At 36.5% G+C, this 24,834-nt stretch overlaps 1 protein-coding gene across 7 annotated transcripts in view; it reads right to left on the bottom strand.

Annotated features, from left to right (window-relative positions):
- SENP7 (SUMO specific peptidase 7) overlaps positions 1-24,834 on the bottom strand; it is a 164,055-nt gene that overhangs the window by 127,710 nt on the left and 11,511 nt on the right. For 6 of the 7 annotated variants that reach the window (XM_032350469.1, XM_032350414.1, XM_032350443.1 and 3 more), the window contains exons 2-3: positions 18,104-18,156; positions 7,363-7,461 (exon numbers count right to left, since the gene is read on the bottom strand). In XM_032350469.1, the coding sequence (XP_032206360.1) occupies positions 7,363-7,461; positions 18,104-18,156 (152 nt within the window). Of the gene's footprint in view, positions 1-7,362; positions 7,462-12,969; positions 13,116-18,103; positions 18,157-24,834 lie in introns of all 7 variants that reach the window. The other variant, XM_032350432.1, reaches the window with a different exon arrangement.

The raw sequence follows: 24,834 nt of genomic DNA, 5'->3' as shown, positions 1-24,834 counted from the left end.
GGTTTGGCAATTAATATACACTTAACATATGACCCAGGAATCCCACTCCTAAATATTTACCCAGAGAAACTAAAATTTATGCTCACAAAAAAAAAAAAAAAAAAAAATGCAAACACTTATAGGAACTTTATTCCTAATGCCCAAAATCTGGAAACAACCCATATGTCCCTTAATGGGAAGAATAAACTACTGATACACACAAAAACATGAATGAATTTCAATGGCATTATGCTAAATAAAAAGTCATTCTCAAAACATTATACACTCTAGGATTCCATTTTATGTGACATTCTGGAAAATGTAGAGGTATAGCTACAGAAAACAACATTACCAAGGGTTAAAAGTGGGAACAGAGTATAATTACAAAGGAGACAGCACCAGGGGATTTTTTGGAGTAATGGGACAGCATAATATCTTCATTGTCATGATACTTATATGAATCTATAAAGATCCTGTAATTCAGAACTGTACACTAAGAAAAAAAACACAAACACACACACACACACCCTTTTATTATGGTGATGGCTGCAAAAGCATATACATTTGTCAAAGTTCAAAGAAGAATTAAAATGGATTAATTTAATTGCAAAAAATTAACTCTCAATAAAATTTATTTTAAAAGAGCAAAAAAACTGAACACACACTTCACAAAAAAGATATATGATAGCCAATCAACATATGAAAATGTCTTAATACCATTAGTCATCAGGAAAATGCAAATTAAAACTAAGCCCAAAAGTCCATCAACAGAAGAATTAAATAAACAAATTGTGTTATAGCCACAAAATGAAATACTACTTAGTAATAAAAAGGAACAAACTACCGATAGATGCAAAACAGGGATGGATTTCAACATTTTACTGAGCAAAAGAAGCAAAATATGAAAGAGTATTGTATGAACATATATACAAATTATTATTTATGTAGGCAGATGCATTTTTTTTTCTTCAAAGAGATGAAAAAAACTATTAATGATGGTTGCCATTAGGAAAAAGGAACAGAGAAAGAGTATTTATTTATTTTACGGATACCTTTCTATACACCCCAAATTTTCTAACCTTAAGCAATTTTTTCCTTTTTATCTCAACACAAGTCATCTTTTTTTTTTTTTAAAGATTTTATTTATTTATTTGACAGAGATCACAAGTAGTCAGAGAACCAGGCAGAGAGAGAAAGGAGGAAGCAGGTTCCCTGCTGAGCAGAGAGCTTGATGCGGGGCTTAATCCCAGAACCCTGGGATCATGACCTGAGCTGAAGGCAGAGGCTTTAACCCACTGAGCCACCCAGGCACCCCAGCATAAGTCATCTTATCTCATTTATTATTTCTGGTTTTTGTGCCTTGTATAAGAAACAAATATATTATGTCAGTCAAATTTTTAAATAATGTTAAAGCAACTACTATTAATGACAAATCTTTCCTCTGAGAACGAGTTAGAATAAATGGTTAATTTTTCTCGTCTGTACATAAAAACATATTCAACATGACTTAAAATCTGCTATCCTAAAATGCTAATGTTATGAACTGAATTGTGCTTCTCCTGCCAATTTCATATATTAAAGTCCTCACTGTCAATATAACTATATGTGGAAATGGGGCCTTTACAAAGTTAATTAAGTTTAAATGAGGTCGTAAGGGTAGGGACTTAATCCAACAGGACTGGCATCCTTATAAGAAGAGAAGTACCAGAAATGTAAGTATATAGAAAAAAAGGTCATAGGAAGAAACAGCAAGAAAATGACCATCTATAAACCAAAGAGAAAAGGCTTAGAGAAACCAGCCCTACTGGCACCTTAATCGTGGACTTCAGCCTCCAGAACTATTGGAAAATAAATTTCTGATGTTTAGCCACCCAGTCTGTGATATTTTCTTATGTTAGCCTAGCAGATCAATACAGGCTCAAATGGACAAACTGGAAAATCTGAGAAAAATTCTATTTTTAAAAAATGACCATGAGGGGAGGAGTCAAGATCACAGAGAAGTAGCAGGCTGATATTATATCAGGTAGCAGGAGATCACCTAGATATTTTATCAAACCATTCCAAACACATACAATTCCAAGAGGAGATCAAAGAGGAGAAGAGCAGCAATTCTAGAAACAGAAAATAGACCACTTCCTGAAAGGCAGGACCTGCGGAGAAGTGAATCAAAAGCAATGGGAAGAAAGACCGCGGGGTGACGGGCCAGCTCCAAGAAAGCGGCAGAGCAATGGAGCACAAAATCAGAACTTTTTTCGTTTTTTTTCATTTATTTAACAGAGAGAGAGAGTTCACAAGTAGGTGGAGAGGCAAGCAGGGAGAGAGGGGGAGAAAGCAGGCTCCCTGATGAGCAGAGAGCCCGATGCGGGGCTTGATCCCAGGACCCTGAGATCATGACCTAAGCCAAAGGTAGAGGGTTAACGCACTGAGCCACCCAGATGCCCCCAAAATCAGAACTTTTAAAAGTCTGCTCCACTGAGGGACATCGCTCCAGAGGCTAAGCTGGGGTGAAGCCCATGCACAGACAGTGTGGTCTCAGGTCCCACGGGGTCACAGAAGGATTGGGGGTGTGAGTGTCACAGAGCTCACAGGTATTAGAGAAGGGAAGCTGGCTACAGAGACAGAGCTGAGGAGAGAGCGCTCAACTCAGGGTTACCTTAAACTGTGATCCGTGGCATACAATAAAACCCTTAAATGACACACTGGACCAGATGGACATCACAGATATATACAGAACATTCCATCCCAAAGCAACAGAATATACATTCTTCTCTAGTTCACATGGAACATTCTCCAGAATAGATCACATCCTGGGTCACAAATCAGGTCTCAACCATTATCAAAAGATTGGGATCATTCCCTGCATATTTCAGACCACAGTGCTCTGAAGCTAGAACTCAATCACAAGAGGAAATTTGGAAAGAACCCAAATACATGAAGGCTAAACAGCATCCTTCTAAAGAATCAATGGGTCAACCAGGAAATTAAAGAAGAATTGAAAACATTCATGGAAACAAATGATAATAAAAACATAATGGTTCAAAATCTGTGGGACACAACAAAGGCAGTCCTGAGAGGAAAATATATAGCAATACAAGCCTTTCTCAAGAAACAAGAAAGGTCTCAAATACACAACCTAACCCTACACCTAAAGGAGCTGGAGAAAGAACAACAAAGAAACCTAAACCCAGCAGGAGAAGAGAAATAATAAAGATCAGAGCAGAAACCAAAAAAACAACAACAAATCAAGGAAACTAGGAGCTGGTTCTTTAAATAATTAATAAGATTGATAAATCCCTGGCCAAACTTATCAAAAAGAAAAGAGAAAGGACCCAAATAAATAAAATCTTGAATGAAAGAGGAGAGATCACAACCAACACCAAAGAAACACAAACAATTATAAGAACATATTATGAGCAACTCTATGCCAGAAAATTTGACAATCTGGAAGACACGGATGCATTCCTAGAGAAATAGAAATTACTAAAACTCAACCAGGAAGAAAAAGAAAACCTGAACAGACCCATAACCAGTAACGAGGTTGAAGCATTCACCAAAAATCTCCAAACAAACAAGAGACCAGGGACAGTCGGCTTCCCAGGGGAATTTTACCAAACATTTACAGAAGAATTAATTCCTCTTTTCCTGAAACTGTTCCAAAAAATAGAAATAGAAGGAAAAGTTCCAAACTCATTTTATGAGGCCAGCGTTACCTTGATCCCAAAACCAGACAAGGATCCCATCAAAAAAGAGAATTACAGACCAATATCCTTGATGAACATATATGTGAAAATTCTCACCAAAATACTAGCAATAGGATCCAACAGTACATTCAAAGGATTATTGACCACGACCAAGTAAGATTTATTCCAGGGCTGTAAGGTTGGTTCAACATCTGCAAATCAATCAATGTGATACAATACATTAATAAAAGAAAGAACAAGAACCATATGATACTCTCAATACATGCTGAAAAAGCATTTGACAAACCACAGCATCCTTTCCTGATCAAAACTCTTCAAAGTGTAGGGACAGAGGGTACATACCTCAATATCATCAAAGCCATCTATGAAGAACCCACAGCGAATATCATTCTCAATGGAGAAAAACTGAGAGCTTTTCCACTAAGGTCAGGAACGCGGCAGGGATGTCCATTATCACCACTGCTATTCAACATAGTACTAGAAGTCCTAGCCTCAGCAATCAGACAACAAAAGGAAATTAGAGGCATCCAAACTGGCAAAGAAGAAGTCAAACTATCACTCTTTGCAGATGATATGATACTATATGTGGAAAACCCAAAGACTCCACTCCAAATCTGCTAGAACTTGTACAGGAATTCAGTAAAGTTTCAGGATATAAAATCAATGCACAGAAATCAGCTGCATTTCTTTACACCAACAACAAGACAGGAGAAATAGAAAGGAGTCAATCCCATTTACAATTGCACCCAAAACCATAAGATACCTAGGAATAAACCTAACTGAAGAGGCAAAGAATCTATACTCAGAAAACTATAAAGTACTCATGAAAGAAATTGAGGAAGACACAAAGAAATGGAAAAATGTTCCATGCTCATGGATTGGAAGAACAAATATTGTGAAAATGTCTATGCTACCTAAAGCAATCTACACGTTTAATGCAATCCCTGTCAAAATCCCATCCATTTTTTTCAAAGAAATGGAACAAATAATCCTAAAATTCATTTGGAACCAGAAAAGATATCAAATAGCCAGAGGAATATTGAAAAGGAAAGCCAAAGTTGGTAGCATCACAATTCCAGACTTCAAGCTCTATTATAAAGCTGTCATCATCAAGGTAGTATGGTACTGGCACAAAAAGAGACATATAGATCAATGGAACAGAATAGAGAGCCCAGAAATTGACTCTTAGCTCTATGGTCAACTAATATTCAACAAAGCAGGAAAAATGTCCAATGGAAAAAAGTCTCTTCAACAAATGGTGTTGGGAAAATTGGACAGCCACATGCAAAAAAATGAATCTGGACCATTTCCTTACACCACACATGAAAACAGACTCAAAATGGATGAAGGACCTCAATGTGAGAAAAGAATCCATCAAAATCCTTAAGGAAAACACAGGCAGCAACCTCTCTGACCTCCCTCAGCCGCAGTAACTTCTTTCTAGGAACATCGCCAAAGGCAAGGGAAACAAGGGCAAAAATGAACTATTGGGATTTCATCAAGATCAAAAGCTTTTGCACAGCAAAGGTCAACAAAACCAAAAGACAACTGACATAATGGGAGAAGATATTTGCAAATAACATATCAGGTAAAGGACTAGTATCCAAAATCTATAAAGAACTTGGCAAATTCAACAACCAAAGAACAAATAATCCAATCAAGAAATGGACAGAGGGCATGAACAGACATTTCTGCAAAGAAGACATCCAGATGGCCAACAGACACATGAAAAGGTGCTCCACATCACTCAGCATCAGGGAAATACAAATGAAAACCACAATGAGATACCACCTCACACCAGTCAGAGTGGCTAAAATTAACAAGTCAGGAAATGACAGATGCTGGCGAGGATATGGAGAAAGGGAAACCCTCCTACACTCTTGGTGGGAATGCAAGCTGGTGCAGCCACTCTGGAAAACAGCATGGAAGTTCCTCAAAAAGTTGAACATAGAGCTACCCTATGACTCAGCAATTGCACTACTGGGTATTTACCTTAAAGATAAAAATGTAGCGATCCGAAGGGGCACATGCACCTGAATGTTTATAGCAGTGATGTCCACAATAGCCAAACTATGGAAAGAACCTAGATGTCCATCAACAGACGAATGGATAAAGAAGATGTGGTATATATACAATGGAATACTATGCAGCCTTCAAAAGAAATGAAATCTTACCATTTGTGACAACATGGATGGAACTAGAGGGTATTATACTTAACAAAATAAGTCAATCAGAGAAAGACAATTTTCTTTTCTCTTTTTTTTTTTAATTTATTTATTTGACAGAAAGAGATCACAAGTAGGCAGAGAGGCAGGCAGAGAGAGAGGGGGAAGCAGGCTCCCCGCTGAGCAGAGCCCAATGTGGGGCTCAACCCTAGGACCCCAGGATCATGACCTGAGCCGAAGGCAGAGGCTTTAACCCACTGAGCCACCCAGGCGCCCCGGAGAAAGACAATTTTCATATGAGCTCCCTGATATGAGGAAGTTGAGAGGCAACGTGGGGGGTTTGGGGGATAGGAAAAGAATAAATGAAACAAGATGGGATTGGGAGGGAGACAAACCATAAGAGATTCTTAATCTCACAAAACAAACTGAGGGTTGCCGGTGGGAGGGGGATAGGGAGAAGGTGGTGGGGTTACGGACATTCGGGAAGGTATGTGCTATGAAGTGTGTAAACCTGGTGATACACAGACCTATACCCCCGGGGCTAATAATACATTATATGTTAATAAAAAAAAATTTTTTTTAATGACCATGAGTTGTACTAGCACAAGGAAAAATATTTAAAATGTGCCATCTTGGGCGCCTGGGTGGCTCAGTGGGTTAAGCCGCTGCCTTCGGCTCAGGTCATGATCTCAGAGTCCTGGGATCGAGTCCCGCATCGGGCTCTCTGCTCAGCGGAGAGCCTGCTTCCCTCTCTCTCTCTCTCTGGCTGCCTCTCCGTCTGCTTGTGATTTCTCTCTGTCAAATTAATAAATAAAATCTTTTAAAAGAAAAAAAAAAAAAAAAATGTGCCATCTTGGGGGCACCTGGGTGGCTCAGTCAGTTAAGCATCTGCCTTTGGCTTAGGTAATGATTCCAGTGTCCTGGTATCGAGACCCGCTTCCGGCTCCCAGCTCAACAGGACGCCTACTTCACCCTCTCCCTGTGTCTGCCCCACCCCCTGCCTGTGCACCCTGTCCCTCTCTCTCTTTTTCTCTCTCTCTCAAACAAATGAAATCTTTAGGGGAAAAAAAAGTGCCATCTTAAGCCTTATTCATGAAAGTTCCATAATAATGCTTAATAGCAATAAAATCCAAGTCCAGATTTATAATTAGAGTACCTTTTTAAAGTATAGTTCCACCACATTTTAAGATATATCCTCTCAAATTTACAAAACAAGAGCAAAAGAGCAAATGATTCCAATAAGCTTAATATTCTCATAAATTTAAAATATCTTTTCCAATAATGAGATTTAAATTTCAAGAAAATAATCATACAAAATAAGGTATACTTAAACTAAAGAAGACCCTAATCTCAAAGCATCACTTCAACAAATACCAGAAATAAACAAATTAAAAACTACAAATAATATAAGAAAACCCCAGCAAGGATATATAAGAAAACGAAAATTCAGTTTTATTAAAATATTTTAAACACACCAAACAACACTATGTACTTAAAAGAAATTAGTTTTTATTTACCCCCTGCAAAGGGAGATCCCAGTGTTCTGAGCTTCTTAATTTGGACAGTGGTGACTGAACATGAACATCTTCTGGTTTCGCATTTAACATCTGTGTTATCTGAAATCAGAATGAGAAAATAATTGATTTAACTGAAATATAAATAAGAATTGAATCATGTTAATCGAACTAACAGGACCATTATATTAACCCGCCTTAATATTTTGCTATTAGTGTTTTGGGTTTTTTATTTGTTTGTCTGTTTTTAAATTTTTTATTTTTTATAAACATATTATATTTTTATCCCCAGGTCTATGAATCGCCATTACACACTTCACAGCACTCACCAAAGCACATACCCTCCCCAATGTCCATAACCCCACCCCCCTTCTCCCAACCACCCTACCCCCAGCAACACTCAGTTTGTTTTGTGAGATTAAGAGTCATTTATGCTTTGTCTCCCTCCCAATCCCATCTTGTTTCATTTATTCTTCTCCTACCCTCTCAAGCCCCCATGTTGCATCACCACTTCCTCATATCAGGGAGAATAAGTCAAGCGGGTTTTTTGTTTTTTTAAATAAGCACTACACCTAACGTGAGGCTTGAACTCATGACCCCCAGATCAAGAGTCGTATGATCTAATGGCTGAGCCAACCACATGCCCCATTTGGCAATTAGTTTTATTAATTTTGTTTTGCAATTAGTTTTAAAGAGTTTTAAATTCAGTGCTTAATTTACAGGCAGCTAAATATAATTTTATTTTAAAAACCTCTTATTCAGATGTCTGGGTGGCTCGGTCGGTTAAGCGTCTGCCTTCGGCTCAGGTCATGATCCCCTGGTGCTGGGCTCCCTGCTCAGTGTGGTTCTCCCTCTAGCCCTCCCCCTGCTTGTTCTCTCTCTCTCTCTCTCTCTCTCTCTCTCTCTCTTGCGTGCACGCACGTGTGCACAAAAATAAGTAAATAAATCTTTAAGAATAAATAAATAAAAATTTAAAACCTCTCATTCAGTATTAAGGTAGATAAATTAAGTATCCCAATAGCCCCCTAACCATCTCTTACCCACAGTCTCTACCTCTTCTAATCTTTCAAACGCTATCCCCATAGTTCTCTAATACGCAAATCTAATGATCACTACATTTAACAAACAACAATGGCACCTGCTACTTACAGATAAAACTCTTTAACAATCTGCGATCTTTAACATCACCCACATATCACCAACTCTACATCCCAACCACACCATTTACTCAACTTCCTTCAAACACGCATTATTTTATATATTTAGACCTTTGTATGTACTGCTTCCTTTGTATGTATGTATGAATTCCCCTTCCCTCTATTTTTCCCTTATTAAATACTTCAGATTCAGCTCAAAATTATTCTTCTATCCACACAACTGTCACTCCTACACCAAAGCATTCCTTTCTCTAGGTAATAGTACTTGGTACATTTCTATTATGTTACTTATATTATATGTATCAAACTATATTATAAATATTTGTCCACATGTCCCTCTTCTCCAGGCTGTGGAGGTCTTTAAAAGAGAGTGCTCTGGGTGCCAGGATGACTCAGTCAGTTAAGCATCTGCCTTCAGCTCAGTTTGTGATCTCGGGGTCCTGGGATTGAGTCCCATAACCAGGCTCCTGCTCAACTTAACGTCTTGCTTCTCCCCCTGCTTCTGCTCCTCCCCACTGCCCATGGGTACTCTCTCTCTCACACTCTTGTTCTCTCTCAAATAAATATTTTTTTTTAATTAAAAATAGGGGTGCTACGGTGGCTCAGTCATTAAGTGGCCGCCTTCAGCCCAGGTCATGATCCCAGGATTCTGGGATCAAGCCCCACATCGGGCTCCCTGCTTAATGGGAAGCCTGCTTCTCCCTCTCCCACTTCCCCTTCTTGTGTTCCCTCTCTCACTCTCCCCCTCTGCAAATAAATAAAATCTTTTTTTTTTTAATTTTTTTAAATAAAATAAAGAGAGTACCCTGACCTAGTAGACTTTGTATCTCCAAAGTGTATGGCTCATGATGTGCTGAATAAACAAATGAATGTATGGACTGTAACCACAAGTTTGAAATCATTTGTTTAGAACTTAAATAACTTAAATTTCACATTAAAGTTATAAACAATAGTTAAGTATCAAATTCAGCCTACAAAATATAATATATAATAAATACCACATCAACTATAATCAGTAACAATCCATAAAATAATTTCAGTGAGAGTAGAGCATAAGTCAAGAGGACAAAATAAATTTGAAGAAAGGATATCCCAACCCTTATTTCACTAGTACCTATGAATTGATCCTCTTAGGTACTAATAACTTAATTATCTATATCTAATCTGTATAAAAAGGTACCTGTTTTTATTTTATTTTTTTTTTTAAAGTTTTTATTTACCTATTTTTTTTAAAGATTTTATTTATTTACTTGACAGAGAAAGATCACAAGTAGGCAGAGAGAGAGAGAGAGAGAAAGGGAAGCAGGCTCCCCGCTGAGCAGAGAGCCCGATGTGGGACTCGATCTCAGGACCCCGAGATCACGACCTGAGCCGAAGGCAGCGGCTTAACCCACTGAGCCACCCAGGTGCCCCAAGGTACCTGTTTTTAATTCTTCATCTGCAAAAGACAGTATTATCTCTAAATTATTTCCTTTATATTCTTAATTAGGGAACAACAATTGCTTCCTCAAAGGTAAGGGCTTCAGGCTGTTCACACCCATGGATTCTTTGTGAGCAGGTTAGTTAGCCTACATTGGATTTTATAGCATACTCTGTTTTCCAGAAATAGCCACACCAATATTGCACATCCCACATGCTCTTCTTCCGATGTGCTACTGACAGTCCTCTAACATCAGGTACAGTCTACATTCCTCCCCCTTGAATCTGGGCAGGACTGTGATGTCCAAGGCTAAATCATTAAAGGCAATACTTGTATTGCTTTAGCCTGGTCTCACATGCTTGTGTATTCTCCCTTCCTCTTTTTTTTTTTTTCCCCTCTTTCTCTTAGTATACATATCCCAGGAGAACTGAACCAATGAGTAAAAAAATCCTGGACATCCTTAAGCCTCTATAGTGGAGAGATTTAAAAAGACACAGATATACACCAAGATACTGATTCTTCTCAGAACAGGTATCAAGATAAGTGAGTGAGCGAACCTTTACAAGCCCTGGCCTCCAAGCCAACCTAGCTAACTCCCAAGTAAAACAAAGAAAAGTTCTCTCCAATTGAACCCTTCCCAGACTGATGATTCCTGAGCAAAGTAAGTTCAAGCCACTAAGTTCGGGAGGTCATTTGTTACATGGCCCTAGTAATAACCTAAAAATTTACTCAGTTCAAACTTGAAGGATGGGGCACCTGGGTGGCTCAGGCAGTTAAGTGTCTGACTTCAACTTAGCTCATGATTTCAGGGTCTTGGGATCCAGCCCTATAAGGTTCCCAACTCAGTAGCAAGTCTTTTTCTTCCCTGGATTGCTCTGCCCCTCTCCCCTACCCAGGTCCATTAGCTTACTCTATCTCTCACTCTCAAAAAAATATTTTTGCAAGAAGAGCTAAAAAAAAAAAAAAACCTTGAAGGACAGCAACTAAGATTTGGAAAAAGGAAGAGCTGGTTATGCATGTTGAGTATTCTGTAAAATCAGTTTCTTATAAAATATTCCTTATGTCTGGGGCACCTGGGTGACTCAGTTGTTAAGCAGCTACCTTCGGTTTAGGTCATGATCCCGGGGTCCTGGGATCAAGCCCTGCATCATCAGGCTCTCTGCTCAGCGGGAAGCCTGCTTCTCTTCCTCTCCCATTCTCTTGCTTGTGTTCCCTCTCTCACTCTCTCTCTCTGTTTCAAATAAATAAAATCTTTAAAAAAATATTTTCCTTATGTCTTCCATGGAAGATTTTATATTACCTTTTCACAATAATTTATGTTCAATCACTTTACCTATGAATGATTTAGATTCAGTATCAATGAATGAATTATTTACCCTAGTAAATACTGATGCATACTTCCATTAGGATGGACACAAAACATAATCTATCCTATTTTCAAAAAACGTAGTTCTCTATTCCTCCAAAGTATAGACATATGAAATCTGGATGTTTATTAATACTCTATATACTAATATCAGAAGCTTTGAAAATCGAAGTATAAAAATAAATAAATAATAAAAAATGAAAATCCAAGTATATATAAAAATTATGAACAGAGATATATATTCTATATTACTTTTAATATAGAAAAACCAGAAACAATAATAAACGAATAATTAAACAAATTTATGGCAAAACTAAACCAAATCAGATACTATTCAATTGTTATTAAATAACATGTTCCAGAAGATTAATAATATTAAGGAATTATTTTGGGGGCACCTGGCTGGCTCAGTCAGAAAAGCATGCAACTCCTGGAGCACTGGGTGTGGTGCAAAAACAATGAATTCTGTTATGCTGAAAAGAAATTAAAAATAAATAAATAAAAATAAAAGCATGCAACTCTTGATCTCAGGGTCATGAGTCTGAGCCCCACACTGGGTGTGGAGATCACTAAAAATATATATATATAAATTAAAATTTAGAAAAAAAGAAATTATTTTGAATATAAGTATAAAAGAAAAACATATAGAGAATGATCTTTCTTTCATAAGACAAAATAAAATACCCATGAGTAGAAATAAAATATGAAAGGTTATATACAAAAATATTTAACAGTAATTATCTCTAGTGAGTTAAGAGGTGATTTTTATTTTCATGTTCTCTTAGTTTCCAAATTTTTTTTTAATAAGAATACAATGCAATTATTAAAGGCAAGGGGAAAATATTAATATTTAAAGCTCCAGAAAAACCTCACCTATAGCTTCCTGATTAATAAATTACAGATTTAAATCTCTCACTCTAATACTGTATATGAATATAGGAGAAGCAGATTTCACGTACAACTAACTACTGTCAATATTTTCTATACTCACTTTTTTCTTAATGATTAATTAAAAAAAATAATGGAAGCCTTTTTGCAACAATCTCATCTATTCTTAGACAAATTTTAATCATGGTCTCAGCTGTGTACAATCAACAAAGATTCTAAGCTATTCATGATTCTGCAAAGCCTATAATTCCATTTACAAAAATCCAAATGGAGTCCTAATACTCTCAAGTATTTTCAATAGTCTTCTAATACTTTAAAAAGTCAAACTGAAATTTTTAAGGCAAAAATGGGTTCTAAATCCCCCTTCAGGTTATATTTAAATACATTATCAGAACTCTAATAACTTCCCAAAAAAAGCTCAAGAACATTTGTTTTATTTATTAATGTTCAAATGTAATACTAAACAAGCCCTTCAGCAGATCAAGTCACACAGCTACTTTTAGGTTCACTTTATACATAATTCATTATAGTATAGCCTTCAAAAGAGAATGCTATCAAAAGCAGATAATCCAGGGGGGAAAAAATATACTGGAATCCACTGACAAGTTATTTATTATAAACATATGCTCTTTAATTTGTTTAGACTGAAATGACCTCTGCCATGTTTTTAACAGAGAACTTCAAAAGTTTAATCTATTACTTGTTCAAATACTACATCAGTACGAAGCTATTACTTAAGGAAAATTGGGAGTCTGCCAAAAGGTATAACCAGGACTTACCAAAGAATAAAAGTCTTAATTTTCAATATTCAGAATAGAGTAGCAACTTCCCATGTATAAATCCAAAAACTGTGGATCTCCACAAAGTATTCACACTCTTACTTCACATTTATCAAGAGATCAGTCTTGAATTAATGTGAATTCAGCTATCAAAAGGCCAGAAATAATTTAGTAGATAATTATGTTCCAGAGATTTAGCTACAAGGATAATGACTACAGCGCTGTTCCGTTTTTTGTTTTTTGTTTTTAATTAAAAGCAACTCAAGTGGCACCTGGCTGGCTCAGTCACTAGGGCATGTGACTCCTGATCTCAGGGTCATGAGTTTAGTCCCATACTGGACATAGAGTTTACTCAAAACAAGCAAAACAAGTATGTCCCATACTGGACATAGAGTTTACTCAAAACAAGCAAACAAACAAAAAACCTCAAAACAATGATAGGATATTAGTTAAATTAACTGTGATATACCCATATAACTGAATACAATGTAGTCATTAAAAATGTTTGCCATGGTTTCCCTGATACTTATGCCTAGTAGAGTGTCAAATACATGTTAAATATTCAGTAAGTATCTACCCAGAAATGCTTTAAATTAGATTTCAGAAAATGATGTTCACAATATGTAGTTAAGTAGAAAAAGCAAATTATAAAACAGTAGTCTGTGATTTTCTATTTTTTAATATTTAAATATGTGTTTATTACAGATGGGGAACCTGGGTGGCTCAGTGGAAAAGCATCTGTCTTTGGCCCAGGTCATGATCCCAGAGTCCTGGGATCGAGTCCCACATCAGGCTCCCTGCTCAGTGGGAAGACTGCTTCTCCCTCTCCCACTCCCCCTGCTTGTGTTCCCTCTCTGCTGTGTGTGTCTCTCTCTCTCTCTAATAAATGAAATCTTTAAAAAAAATAATAAATATGTGTTTATTACAGATGGATATACAGAGAGAAAAACTAGAAAGATATACATCCAAGCATTAATTTTGGTTCCATCTGAGTGGTCTCCTTTTCCCTTAACTCAATTTCCTAATTTCTCTACAACAAACTGCTTTTGCTTTAGAAATATTTTTGAAATACTTTAAACACAAAATGTATTGGGGTCTTGGCCCTATACCCATCAAAGCTCTAATCCTTTCAGTAATTTATATCCATAGCTACTTTGATAGAAAAAACAATAATATAAATCACTAATAAAAATTTAGTATGCTAATTTTTAAGAAATTCTACATTTTTTTAAGATTTTATTTATTTACTTAACAGAGAGAGAGAGATCACAAGTAGGCAGAGAGGCAGGCAGAGAGAGGAGGAAGCGGGCCCCCTGATGAGCAGAGAGCCAGTTGTGGGGCTTGATCCCAGGACCTTGAGATCATGACCTGAGCCAAAGGCAGAGGCTCAACCCACTGAGCCACTCAGGCGCCCCAGAAATTCTACATTTTTAAATGCAGTAGTATAACTTCATGTGCAGATTAGAGTTGAACAAATAAGTAAATATATGATAGATAATAAGACAGAAAAAAAGTTAAAATAAAAAAGGGGAAAAGGCTACAATAAACTCTGTGGTGCTGGATTAGAATCCAAAGTCTCGGTACTGGGGCACCTGGGTAGTTCAGTTGGTTAGGTGTGTACCTTCAGCTCATCATTTTTATCCCAGGGTTCTGGGATTGAGTCCCACATTAGGCTCCATGCTCAGCCAGGAGCCTGCTTCTCCATCTCCCTCTGTCTGCTGCTCTGCCTACCTATGCTCATTCTCTCTCTGTCAAACAAACAAATAAAACCTTAAAAAAAAAAAATTATCAGGGGATGCCTAGGTGGCTCAGTCGGTTGGGCCACTGCCTTTGGCTCGGGTCATGGTCCCAGGGTCCTGGGATCAATTCCTGCAAGGGGCTCCTTGCTCCACAGGGAGCCTGCTTCTCTCTCTGCCTCTGCGAGCCACTCTGCCTGCCACTCTGCCTGCTTATGCGTGTACGCTCTTGCTCTCTCTCTCTCTCTCTCTGACAAATAAATAAATAAAATCTTTTTTAAGATTTTATTTATTTATTTGACAGACAGAGATCACAAGTAGGCAGAGAGGCAGGCAGAGAGAGAGAGAGAGAGAGAGGGAAGCAGGCTTCCTGCGGAGCAGGGAGCCTGATGCGGGGCTCGATCCCAGGACCCTGAGATCATGACCCGAGCCGAAGGCAGCAGCCCAAACCACTGAGCCACCCAGGCGCCCCATAAATAAAATCTTTTAAAAAAAATTATCAGTACTAAACTCATGGTTTTTCATAGATGTAAGATAAATACAGAAATACAGAGATATGTGTATCTGTATGGATTAGTATACAAAAATTTTTCTAGTCTTCTCTAATGAGAGCCTAGAAACAATGACACCTCACAAGCAATGAGTACACCTAGTACCCAGACCTGGATTTCTAAATACTATTCTTCAATGAAAGAACCAGGACTCCCTGAAATGTATCATGGAGTACCAGAAAAAAGTGCAAAAAAAATAAAAGGGGGGGGGGGACCACGTTAAAAGGGCACGGGATCCAAACTGAAAGATCTTCCAATACCTACGCTAAACATTTTGTTTCAATCAGAAAAGCCAATAATGCTATAATAAATTATAACCCATAGAATAAATACCCTTGAGTCCATATTAATAAAAATAGGTAATTGAATAAATAAATAAGAAGAAAAGAGGGGCAGATCTCCATTACAGGTGAACTTCAATTAATAAATGCAGAGGGAATAAGGGAAATAGAAAATCACTAACAATATCATATACACAACTTTTGCAGGGCAGATCCACTGCTACATGGTAAAATAGTGGGTGAAAGTTTAAGAAACAGTATATCTGCACAGATTCAAAGTATCTCTCCCAAGATATCTATTTATTACAAAGTAAAGGAGTAACTTTACAACAGAATGACCAGATAGTAGCCATCTTAAGCAGGTAGTCAAGAATGACATCACCAGTAATAAGACCTATCATTATTGTATACTGTGTACTCCTGACAGGATACAGTAAGAAGGGCATATCATGTGATATTCTTTCTAAAAATCCATAACTTTAATCTAATCCAAAGAAACCTGGCTGGCTCAGTTGGAAGAGCATTAGACTCTTGATCTTGGGGTTTTGAGTTCAAGCCCCACATTGGGTATAGAAATCACTTTTTAAAAAGGAAAAAGGAGTGCCTGGGTGGCTCAATGGGTTAAGCCTCTGCCTTCAGCCCAGGTCATGATCTCAGGGTCCTGGGATTGAGCCCACATTGGGCTCTCTGCTCAGCGGGGAGCCTGCTTCCCCCCTCTCCCTCTCTGCTGCTCTGCCTACTTGTGATCTCTCTCCCTCTGTCAAATAAAGAGATAAAAATCTTTTTTAAAAAAAGAAAAGAAAAAGAAAAAAGGGAGACCAGAGACAAACCCAAAGAATATTTCTTTTCTGATTGAAACAAAATGTTTAGCGTAGACAAACCGAAGAATATTCAACAAAATACTGACAAAATCATAGTACTCTAAAAATGTCATGATCATTAAAGAACAAAGACTGAAGAACTGTCATAGAATGAAGGAAATCAAGGAGATATGATGCCTAATGCAATGTGCGATCCTGGAATCGAAAAACAGTATTAGTTTTTAAAAAAAAAAAAACCTGAAGAAATCCAAATAATGTCTGTAGCTTAAAGTACTGTACCAAAGTTAATTTCTTAAATTTTGGTCATTATACTGTGGTTATATAGATATTAACACTAGGGGAAACTGAGTGAAGGGTAGATGTGAATGCTATACTATTTCTGTAAATTTTCTATAAATCTAAAGTTATTTGAAAATAAAAAGTTAGGGGCACCTGGGTGGCTCAGTGGGTTAAGGCCACTGCCTTCGGCTCAGGTCATGATCCCAGCGTCCTGGGATGAAGCCCCAGGTCGGGCTTCCTGCTCAGCGGGGAGCCTGCTTTCTCCTCTCTCTCTGCCTGCCTCTCTGCCTACTTGTGATCTCTGCCTGTCAAATAAATAAATAAAATCTTTAAAAGAAAGAAAGAAAAGAAAAAGTTAAAAAAAAATACTGTCGTACATCGAAAAACAAGAAAGAGAAATATATTATGAATATCTAATGGTGGACTTTCAACTGCATGAAGCAGCAACTGAAAACAGAGCATTTCACTTCATTAGAGGTATTAAACACAAAAGAAGAGGTAGTCAACAGAGGTATTTAAAACTGGGTATGACAGCAATGTAGGAATTTATTTTTACTCCCCCTCACTTACAGCACTTAAGCCAAATCCAGAATTTTGAAAGAAATCATACCCAGAAATGTGAAATAAGCCAAGGTAGAAGAGTACCTAAAGACATGCTCTGTTCAGTCTTGTCTGTATGCTCTTGATTCCCTCCCACAGCCCTCATTATGATTTCTTCACTTTAATCCATGAAATATGCCAAATTAAAGTTCTCTGTGCCAAATTAAAAGTCCTCCATGCATAATCTGGAATGCTTCAGAAAAAAGTGTCTAATGAATTATGAGGTATATCAGGGAACTACGGTGTTTAAATCACAAAATTCTAGGGAAAAAAGATAATCTTTCTAAAAAGAAACTAAATTTTTGAAACACTTCCAACGTAAGTAGAAAATTCACTTTGCTTCTTTTGTTACTATTCGCATACACGGAAGGAAGGAAGGAAGGAAGGAAGGAAGGGGGAGAAAGAGAGAGAGAAAGAAAGAAGGGAGGGAGGGGAAGGGGAAGGGAAGGGAAGGGAGAAAGAAAAGAAGGGAAGGAAGAAATTTTAATAGGTATTTCAATTAGTAATTTTCAGCACATGACTTGAACACTTTCCTCTATCTACAGTAAAAAATGAATGAATGTGAGGTATGCTAATATGTCCAGTTATCAAAGAAATACAGAAATGCTTTATACATTTATGTTTTATATAAAATCTAAAACAAGGCCTAGACACATCTTACAATGATTTAAACAAGGCAGATCCCAGAAAGTGTTTTTCTTTGATAACCTTTAAATTAATTAGGATATACCATTCCCTGCAAAACACTAATTAGTTAAGGTTTTATAACATTTTCTTTAAATTTTTGTTAAAAAGACAAATAAAATACTTTCACTATTGGTAACTCTAAAGATAATGTATAGATTAAAAGCAAAACTAATGCATACCTTATGTAACTCAGAAGATGAAGACTTTTTCCTTTTTCCTTCTGTGACAATTTCTACAAAGACATGGTAAAAATTATCATTTAACATCTAAATGAAATAAACAATGTGATAAAACAAATCCTTTCATAGCCATCCTTTGTTTTAAAGTAACTTGTTAGAGTTAGAATATACATTTATACATTTATACATTTTACAGAACCTAACAGACTAAACATAAAGGTCAAAAAATAATCAGAAGAATAGCAAATTCTCACAAAATGCCTTCATTAAATAATATATGTATGATGACAATAGAAAAAAGAAGAAAATGCTCTAAGAACTAAATAAGATATTCCCTGGCAAAAGTCCAATAGGTGTTTAATAAATGCTGGTTGAACCATATGATCAGATAAACATTTGTAATAGGGGAGGTTGCAGGTAGGAAGGGTTAAACAAAAGGTAAGAGGTATGTTTAGAATATTCTACAAAAAGACTTCCAGTTCTACTACATACCTAGGCATCTCGGCAACTAGGAAGAGTTTAACTGTCTCCTCAGCAACATTTTTGAAACTTCCTGTGGATTTTTCCTTTATGATTCTTTCATTCAATCAGCAAATATTTACTGAATGTCTATTATGTGCCTGGCATGTTTGGCAGTAGGGATAGTGTAATAAGCAAATTAAACACAGTCTAAGCTTTTTAGGAACTTATAATTTACTGGAATATATCACAGATTCCATAATAAAAATTAACAGTACAAATCCATCCATATCTGGTCACTTACTTAAAAAAAGATATCACTACAATTAGGTAAGAAAGAGATGATCTTTACAGTAAGTAATGCTGAAGCAATCTGATAACCAAAAGGGAAAATAAATAAAACTTGACCTCTAGGGACGCCTGGGTGGCTCAATTGGTTAAGCAGCTGCCTTCGGCTCAGGTCATGATCCCAGCGTCCTGGGATCAAGTCCCACATCGGGCTTCTTGCTCAGGAGGGAGCCTGCTTCTCCCTCTGCCTCTGCCTGCCATTCTGTCTGCCTGTGCTCGCTCTCTCCCCCCCCCTCTGATAAATAAATAAAATCTTTAAAAAAAAAAAAAAAACCTTGACCTCTACCTCACACTATAAACAAAAGTTCATTTTAAAGGGATCATAGATTTAAATGCCAAAGATAAAAGAAATAAAGCTTCTAAAACAAAAAGGGGGGAATAACTTCATGATCTTAGGGTAGGCAAAAATTTCTCAAACAAGACACAATTAGCATTAGCCATAAAGGAAAAGATTAATAAACTTAACTTCATTAAAACTCATCAAACCTCATCATTAAGAGAGTAAGAAGGCAAGCCACAGACTGGAAGATTATTATTTATAATACATTTATCCACATACAGTATGGTGACAGTTAATAATACTATATAATACATACATCTGTCAAAGGACCCAAACAAAAATTATAAAGAACTACAAAGCAAAGGCAAGACAACAAATCTTCAAGATGGGCAAAAGCCTTGAAATGAGAGTACGTGAGGAGAGAAAGAATACTGACTAGAACAGGATACAAATAAGCCTTCTGAGATGCTGGAAATGTTCTATGTCTTGATTTAGGTGACTGTTACACAGTATTTTTATACAAGTACAACAAGTCACCAAACTATACTAAAGATATGTGTACCATGCTGTACTACTTCAACTTAAAGACAAAACAAAAAAAGCTTTAAAAACTACAGTTACAACAAATGGACTATACCTTATTCAAAAATCTATACAGCTGCAATAATTTCTCTAAGTTCATAATACATAACAGCAAGATAATATAATAATATATAATTATATATTTTATTGTTATAATATTGTATGTTGTATATACAATAATTAATATAATATTAATATTAATGTTGCATATAATTATATTAATATAATTGTAATTTATAGATTAATACTCCCAAACTGACTCATGAGTTAAAAATGTATCTATCAAAAAAAAATGCATCTATCCTGTTTTACAGCATGTTTCCTTATGTCCTTTAAAATTAATATTCTTGTGACTTCCCACAATTTTAGGGGTTTTTATAATTGAGCTATACCATCTTATACTACATTGGTTTGGGGGCATTTAAAGAAACATATGATATGCCTCTTGGGATTATCTGGTATAGTGTGGTACTCAAAAGTTAACAATTTTAAAGTTTGACAACCTAAATTTCTATCCTGGCTTACTTATGACTTTTGAGACTCTAAAACAAAGGAGAATATCCAACTTTTCAATTAAGATTAAAGTGAGCTAGCCTATATCATTTAGCATATGTCTGGCATATAGTAGTACAAAATAAATGGTAATGATTACTTTAACAGTTTATATTGAAATATTACTCTTTAAGAGACCTCAGTGTATTGGTATTAGCACACAGGAAAATCTAATTATTCTCTTTCTAAATAAATGAGTCAAACAATTGAAAAATGTGACTTTTTCCTAAGTAGATTGTGGAAGCACTCACTCACTCATTTACTCCACAAGCATTTAGTTAAGATAATGATGGTTACCATTGCCGCCACTAGGCTAAGTATGCAAATAGTCTTTATGAAAGCCTTCTTAGATCAATAACAGTATTATCACCATTTTACAGATGAAAAATTTATGTCTGAAGAATCCAAGTAACTTTCCCAAAGTCATCATGTTGATTCATTACTGGTCTAATACCAGAGGTAGCTATCTTTTTTTTTTAAGATTTTATTTATTTATTTGACAGAGAGACACACAGCAAGAGAGGGAACACAAGCAGGAGGAGTGGGAAAGGGAGAAGCAGGCTCTCCGCTGAGCAGGGAGACTGATGCGGGGCTCCATCCCAAGAGTGTGGGATCATGACCTGAGCCCAAGGCAGACGCTTAGCTGATTGAGCCACCCAGGCACCCCCAGAGGTAGCTTTCTTAACCAGTACACTCCAGGCATGTTGGATGCTTTGGGGATATAAGATTAATAAGACAGTCCCTGTGTCAGAGTTAACAGAGTAACAGCAGAAGTTAAAACAATTTAGGAAGCTAAAATATATGATAGAAACTAGTATAAATATCATGTAAGAGGTGCTAAGACCCATGTAAGTTCAGAAATAGATATGATTTGTTTTAAGTTTGAGCTAATTAGGATATAGTTCTTGGAAAGACATAACTGAACTGAGCTTTGAAGATTTAGATAATGAGCAAATTTTAGATAGGCAGAAATGGATGAAAGAACAGTACATTCCAGGTGCACGCAAGAGGTGAGTTATCATTATTAGGAAATACAAAGTAGGATAAAGCAGCCCATATTAGCCTTCCAAATTATTAAAGACTCCTATTAGAGTTACCCACCTCAAAGGCAGTTTTAAGACAACAACATAATAACAAAGCTCCAATCTGGATCTTTGAAGCTACAAATCCTACCCATAACCCATTCCCTGAGTTACCATGTCTCTCTTATCTACTTTCAAATTCTCTGTCTTCTATCATGAGACCTGGGATCTAAATGTCACCACCCTAAATGTCAGTCCCCACAGCCTATTGTCTTGCTGGTCTCTCATGTTTTATGTATTCAGTTCTAACCCGTCATCCACATTCTTCTCCATCTAAATTTTGCCCACTAAATTCCTTTCCAGAATCAGTATAACATTCTTAAATTCTGAATCTTTTCCTGGAGCATTTCCTCCACCTTAGTTTACCTGAATCCTAGATTTTTACTGACTATACTAATTTTTTTAAAGTTCTCTCAAGATTCTTCTCACACTTATAAAATCAGAAGTATGGATTAACAATTTATTCCTCCTCCCACCACCACTTCCAATTAATATTTTATCTTTATTCCAATAATTCTCCTTTAAAATTCCCCTAAGTTGATTATATTACCTTAGCTATATTTGTGATTCCCATGTACTGACCAATATCCTCTCCAACTTTCCCAGAATTCTGATATTTAATTCATAGTTTTCTTCTCTATCTCTAAAATTTACCATCATTGTGAAGCTCTAAAACTTCCATAAATCAACTCCCTCAAAACAAGAGACACTTTAATTTACTCCAACAAACTTCTACATATCCTCATTTCAGCAACATATATTTGTGAATGGATTTAAGGAATATCGTTATACTTCTCAAGTACTCAGAAGTGAACTTCATTCTACAACCCATAGTTCTTTGACCTTTCATTTCCTCACTCACAGTGAACCCATCTTTTGCCCCATGTCTTGTCCTACCCTTTAACCTTAATTAAAACTAAATTCTTTTTTTTCCAAATTCTTGCTGCTAGATTCCATAGCACTGCTGAAGAAAGTCACATAATAGTAACTGCAACTACTACTACTACTAGCAATAGTAGTAGTACTACAAAACTTACACTTAGTAGTAGTAGTAGTACTACCAAACTTACACTTGTTTCAATGACTTTCAAAATTACTTAACAATTTCTTTATTCATGCCTAATTGACCACCTAGTCCATTTGGAGCTACCAATACCACTTGACAGTCCTTTTTCCAAAGATTATTTTTCCTTACTTTGCATAGAAGCATGACTCTAATAGCCTTAATTTCTCAAAATTCTATGTATTTTTATCCATCTTCCCTTTCTGCACATCTCAAGAAGCTATCTTTCTTTTTTTTTCTTTTTAATTAAATTAAATTTTATTTTATTTCAGTGTTCCAAAATTCATTGTTCATGCACCACACCCAGTGCTCCATGTAATACGTGCCCTCCTTAATACCCACCACCAGGCTCACCCAATCCCCCACCCCCACCCTCCAAAACCCTCAGTTTGTTTCTCAGAGTCCACAGTCTCTCATGGTTTGTCTCCCGCTCTGAAAGGAATCTCCATACTGTATACTGTTTTTCAAAGTGGCTACACCAACTTGCATTCCCACCAACAGTATAAGAGGTTTCCCCTTTCTCCACATCCTCTCCAACATTTGTTGTTTCCTTTCTTTTTGGAGAAATTTTTCAAAAATTAAAGAATGTAGAAGATTTCTCTCACGTGTCCAGCATAGCAAATCTATGGACTATAATCACAAAACAAGGTGTGAGGGACAAAGAAATCACTATGTGTGGATGTTATATATATATATATATATATATATATATAATATATACACACATATATATAATATAATGTATATTATAATATAATTTAATATATATTATATATACACACATGTATATATAATGCATAATCTCACTATACACACACACGATCTACATTTTTATTTTTCCTCTTATGAAATACAAGTACAACTTTTAAAGAATTTTTTTGTAAAAAAATTTTAAAAAAGCTATCTTTCTATTCCAATCTCCCCGTTTCTTTTGAAACCTCACCCCATCAGTTACCTCCTACTTACTATCTTTCTCTCTCTACTCACACCTTTCCCACTCCCTGCCAACTTGATTTAAGTCTCTAGAGTCTAATGAAAAAAAATTCCTTTCTACCTTATTTCCTACTCCAACTTGTTTCAGAAATTTTTTTTGCATCCTATTTTCCTTGTTTCATTCAGCCTCTTAAGATCTGGCTTTTGTCCCTACTACAACCAGTGGTCAAAGTGACCCCCTAACTGCCAAAGTCGGGACCCTCACACTATTTTACCTCTAATCTACATTGCTTTTCACGCTCCTGCCTTGCTTCCCAAACCTCTCTCTCCTGATTTGCCTATCTGCCTACCAATGTCTACTCCTCCCTACTTTGAAGACTTTTCTCAATCTATATCATCTGTGTGTAAATCTATTCATTCCCATGGCTTCAGATAACATCTACACAAATAATGTAGTTTTTAATCATGATTAATTACAAATTCTGATATTGAACTTCAATCATGGCTCATTACACTTACAATGCAAAATATGTAGACATCGCCTGAGCCTACTGAAAAAAGCTGTATCAGCATGTGACACTCAGATCCTCAAGATGACACTGGACAGAGGGAAGAGTTTCAAAATCAAGCACGTTTGAACAACAGTGCCTGCTCAGTTACTCTCCTGAAGAGGCACAATGTACAACAGCAAAAAGCTCTAAAACTCCTGCAATAAATAAAATTTTCTTATAACTATAGTTCTCAATCATATTTGTCCAGAGAAACTTATTTTTCCCAAGTAAGACTACCTAATGTCCTGTGGCAGTAAAAGGATAAAATTACATATTTTGTAATTAGAAAGACCAGATTTTGAATATTAGCTGTTTCTTACTTGCTATTGATAATGGTTATTTACCCTCCCTAAAATCCAGTTTTCTCCTCTGTAAATCAGAAATAATAACCACCTTATGCGGCTTCTGAAAGAACTAAAGTTTGTAAAATTCTCAGTACATTGCCTGCTACTGAAGTACTCAAAAAAAAAAAAAAAATATGTATCCTTAACTTAAATGAGAGCGCCTGTGCTAGCAAGATGGCAGAGGAGTAGAAGACCTAAATTTCATATGGTCCCAGGTATTCAGCTAGATAGTTATCAAACCATTCTGAACACCTATGAACTCAACAGGAGATCAAAGAAAAGAATAGCAGCAACTCTATGAACAGAAAAGCAACGACTTTCTGGAAGGCGGGACATGCAGAGAAGTGAATCTGAGGCAATACATTGAAAGATAGACTGCAGGGTGGGAGAAAGCCTCCATCAGCCAGCTACCAGCCAAGCGATAGAGCAGCAGCACACAAAATCAGAACTTTTAGAAGTCTACTCTGGGGAGGGAGGTTGCTCCAGTGGCTAAGCAGGGGTAGAATCCTTCCTGGGACAGTGTGGTTTCAGGACCCT

The sequence above is a fragment of the Mustela erminea genome, chromosome 1 (assembly GCF_009829155.1).
Source record: "Mustela erminea isolate mMusErm1 chromosome 1, mMusErm1.Pri, whole genome shotgun sequence".
Classification (NCBI taxonomy): Eukaryota; Metazoa; Chordata; class Mammalia; order Carnivora; family Mustelidae; genus Mustela; species Mustela erminea.
The sequence above is the reverse complement of the archived record's forward strand: the minus strand, read 5'-3'. Positions and strand labels throughout refer to the sequence as shown.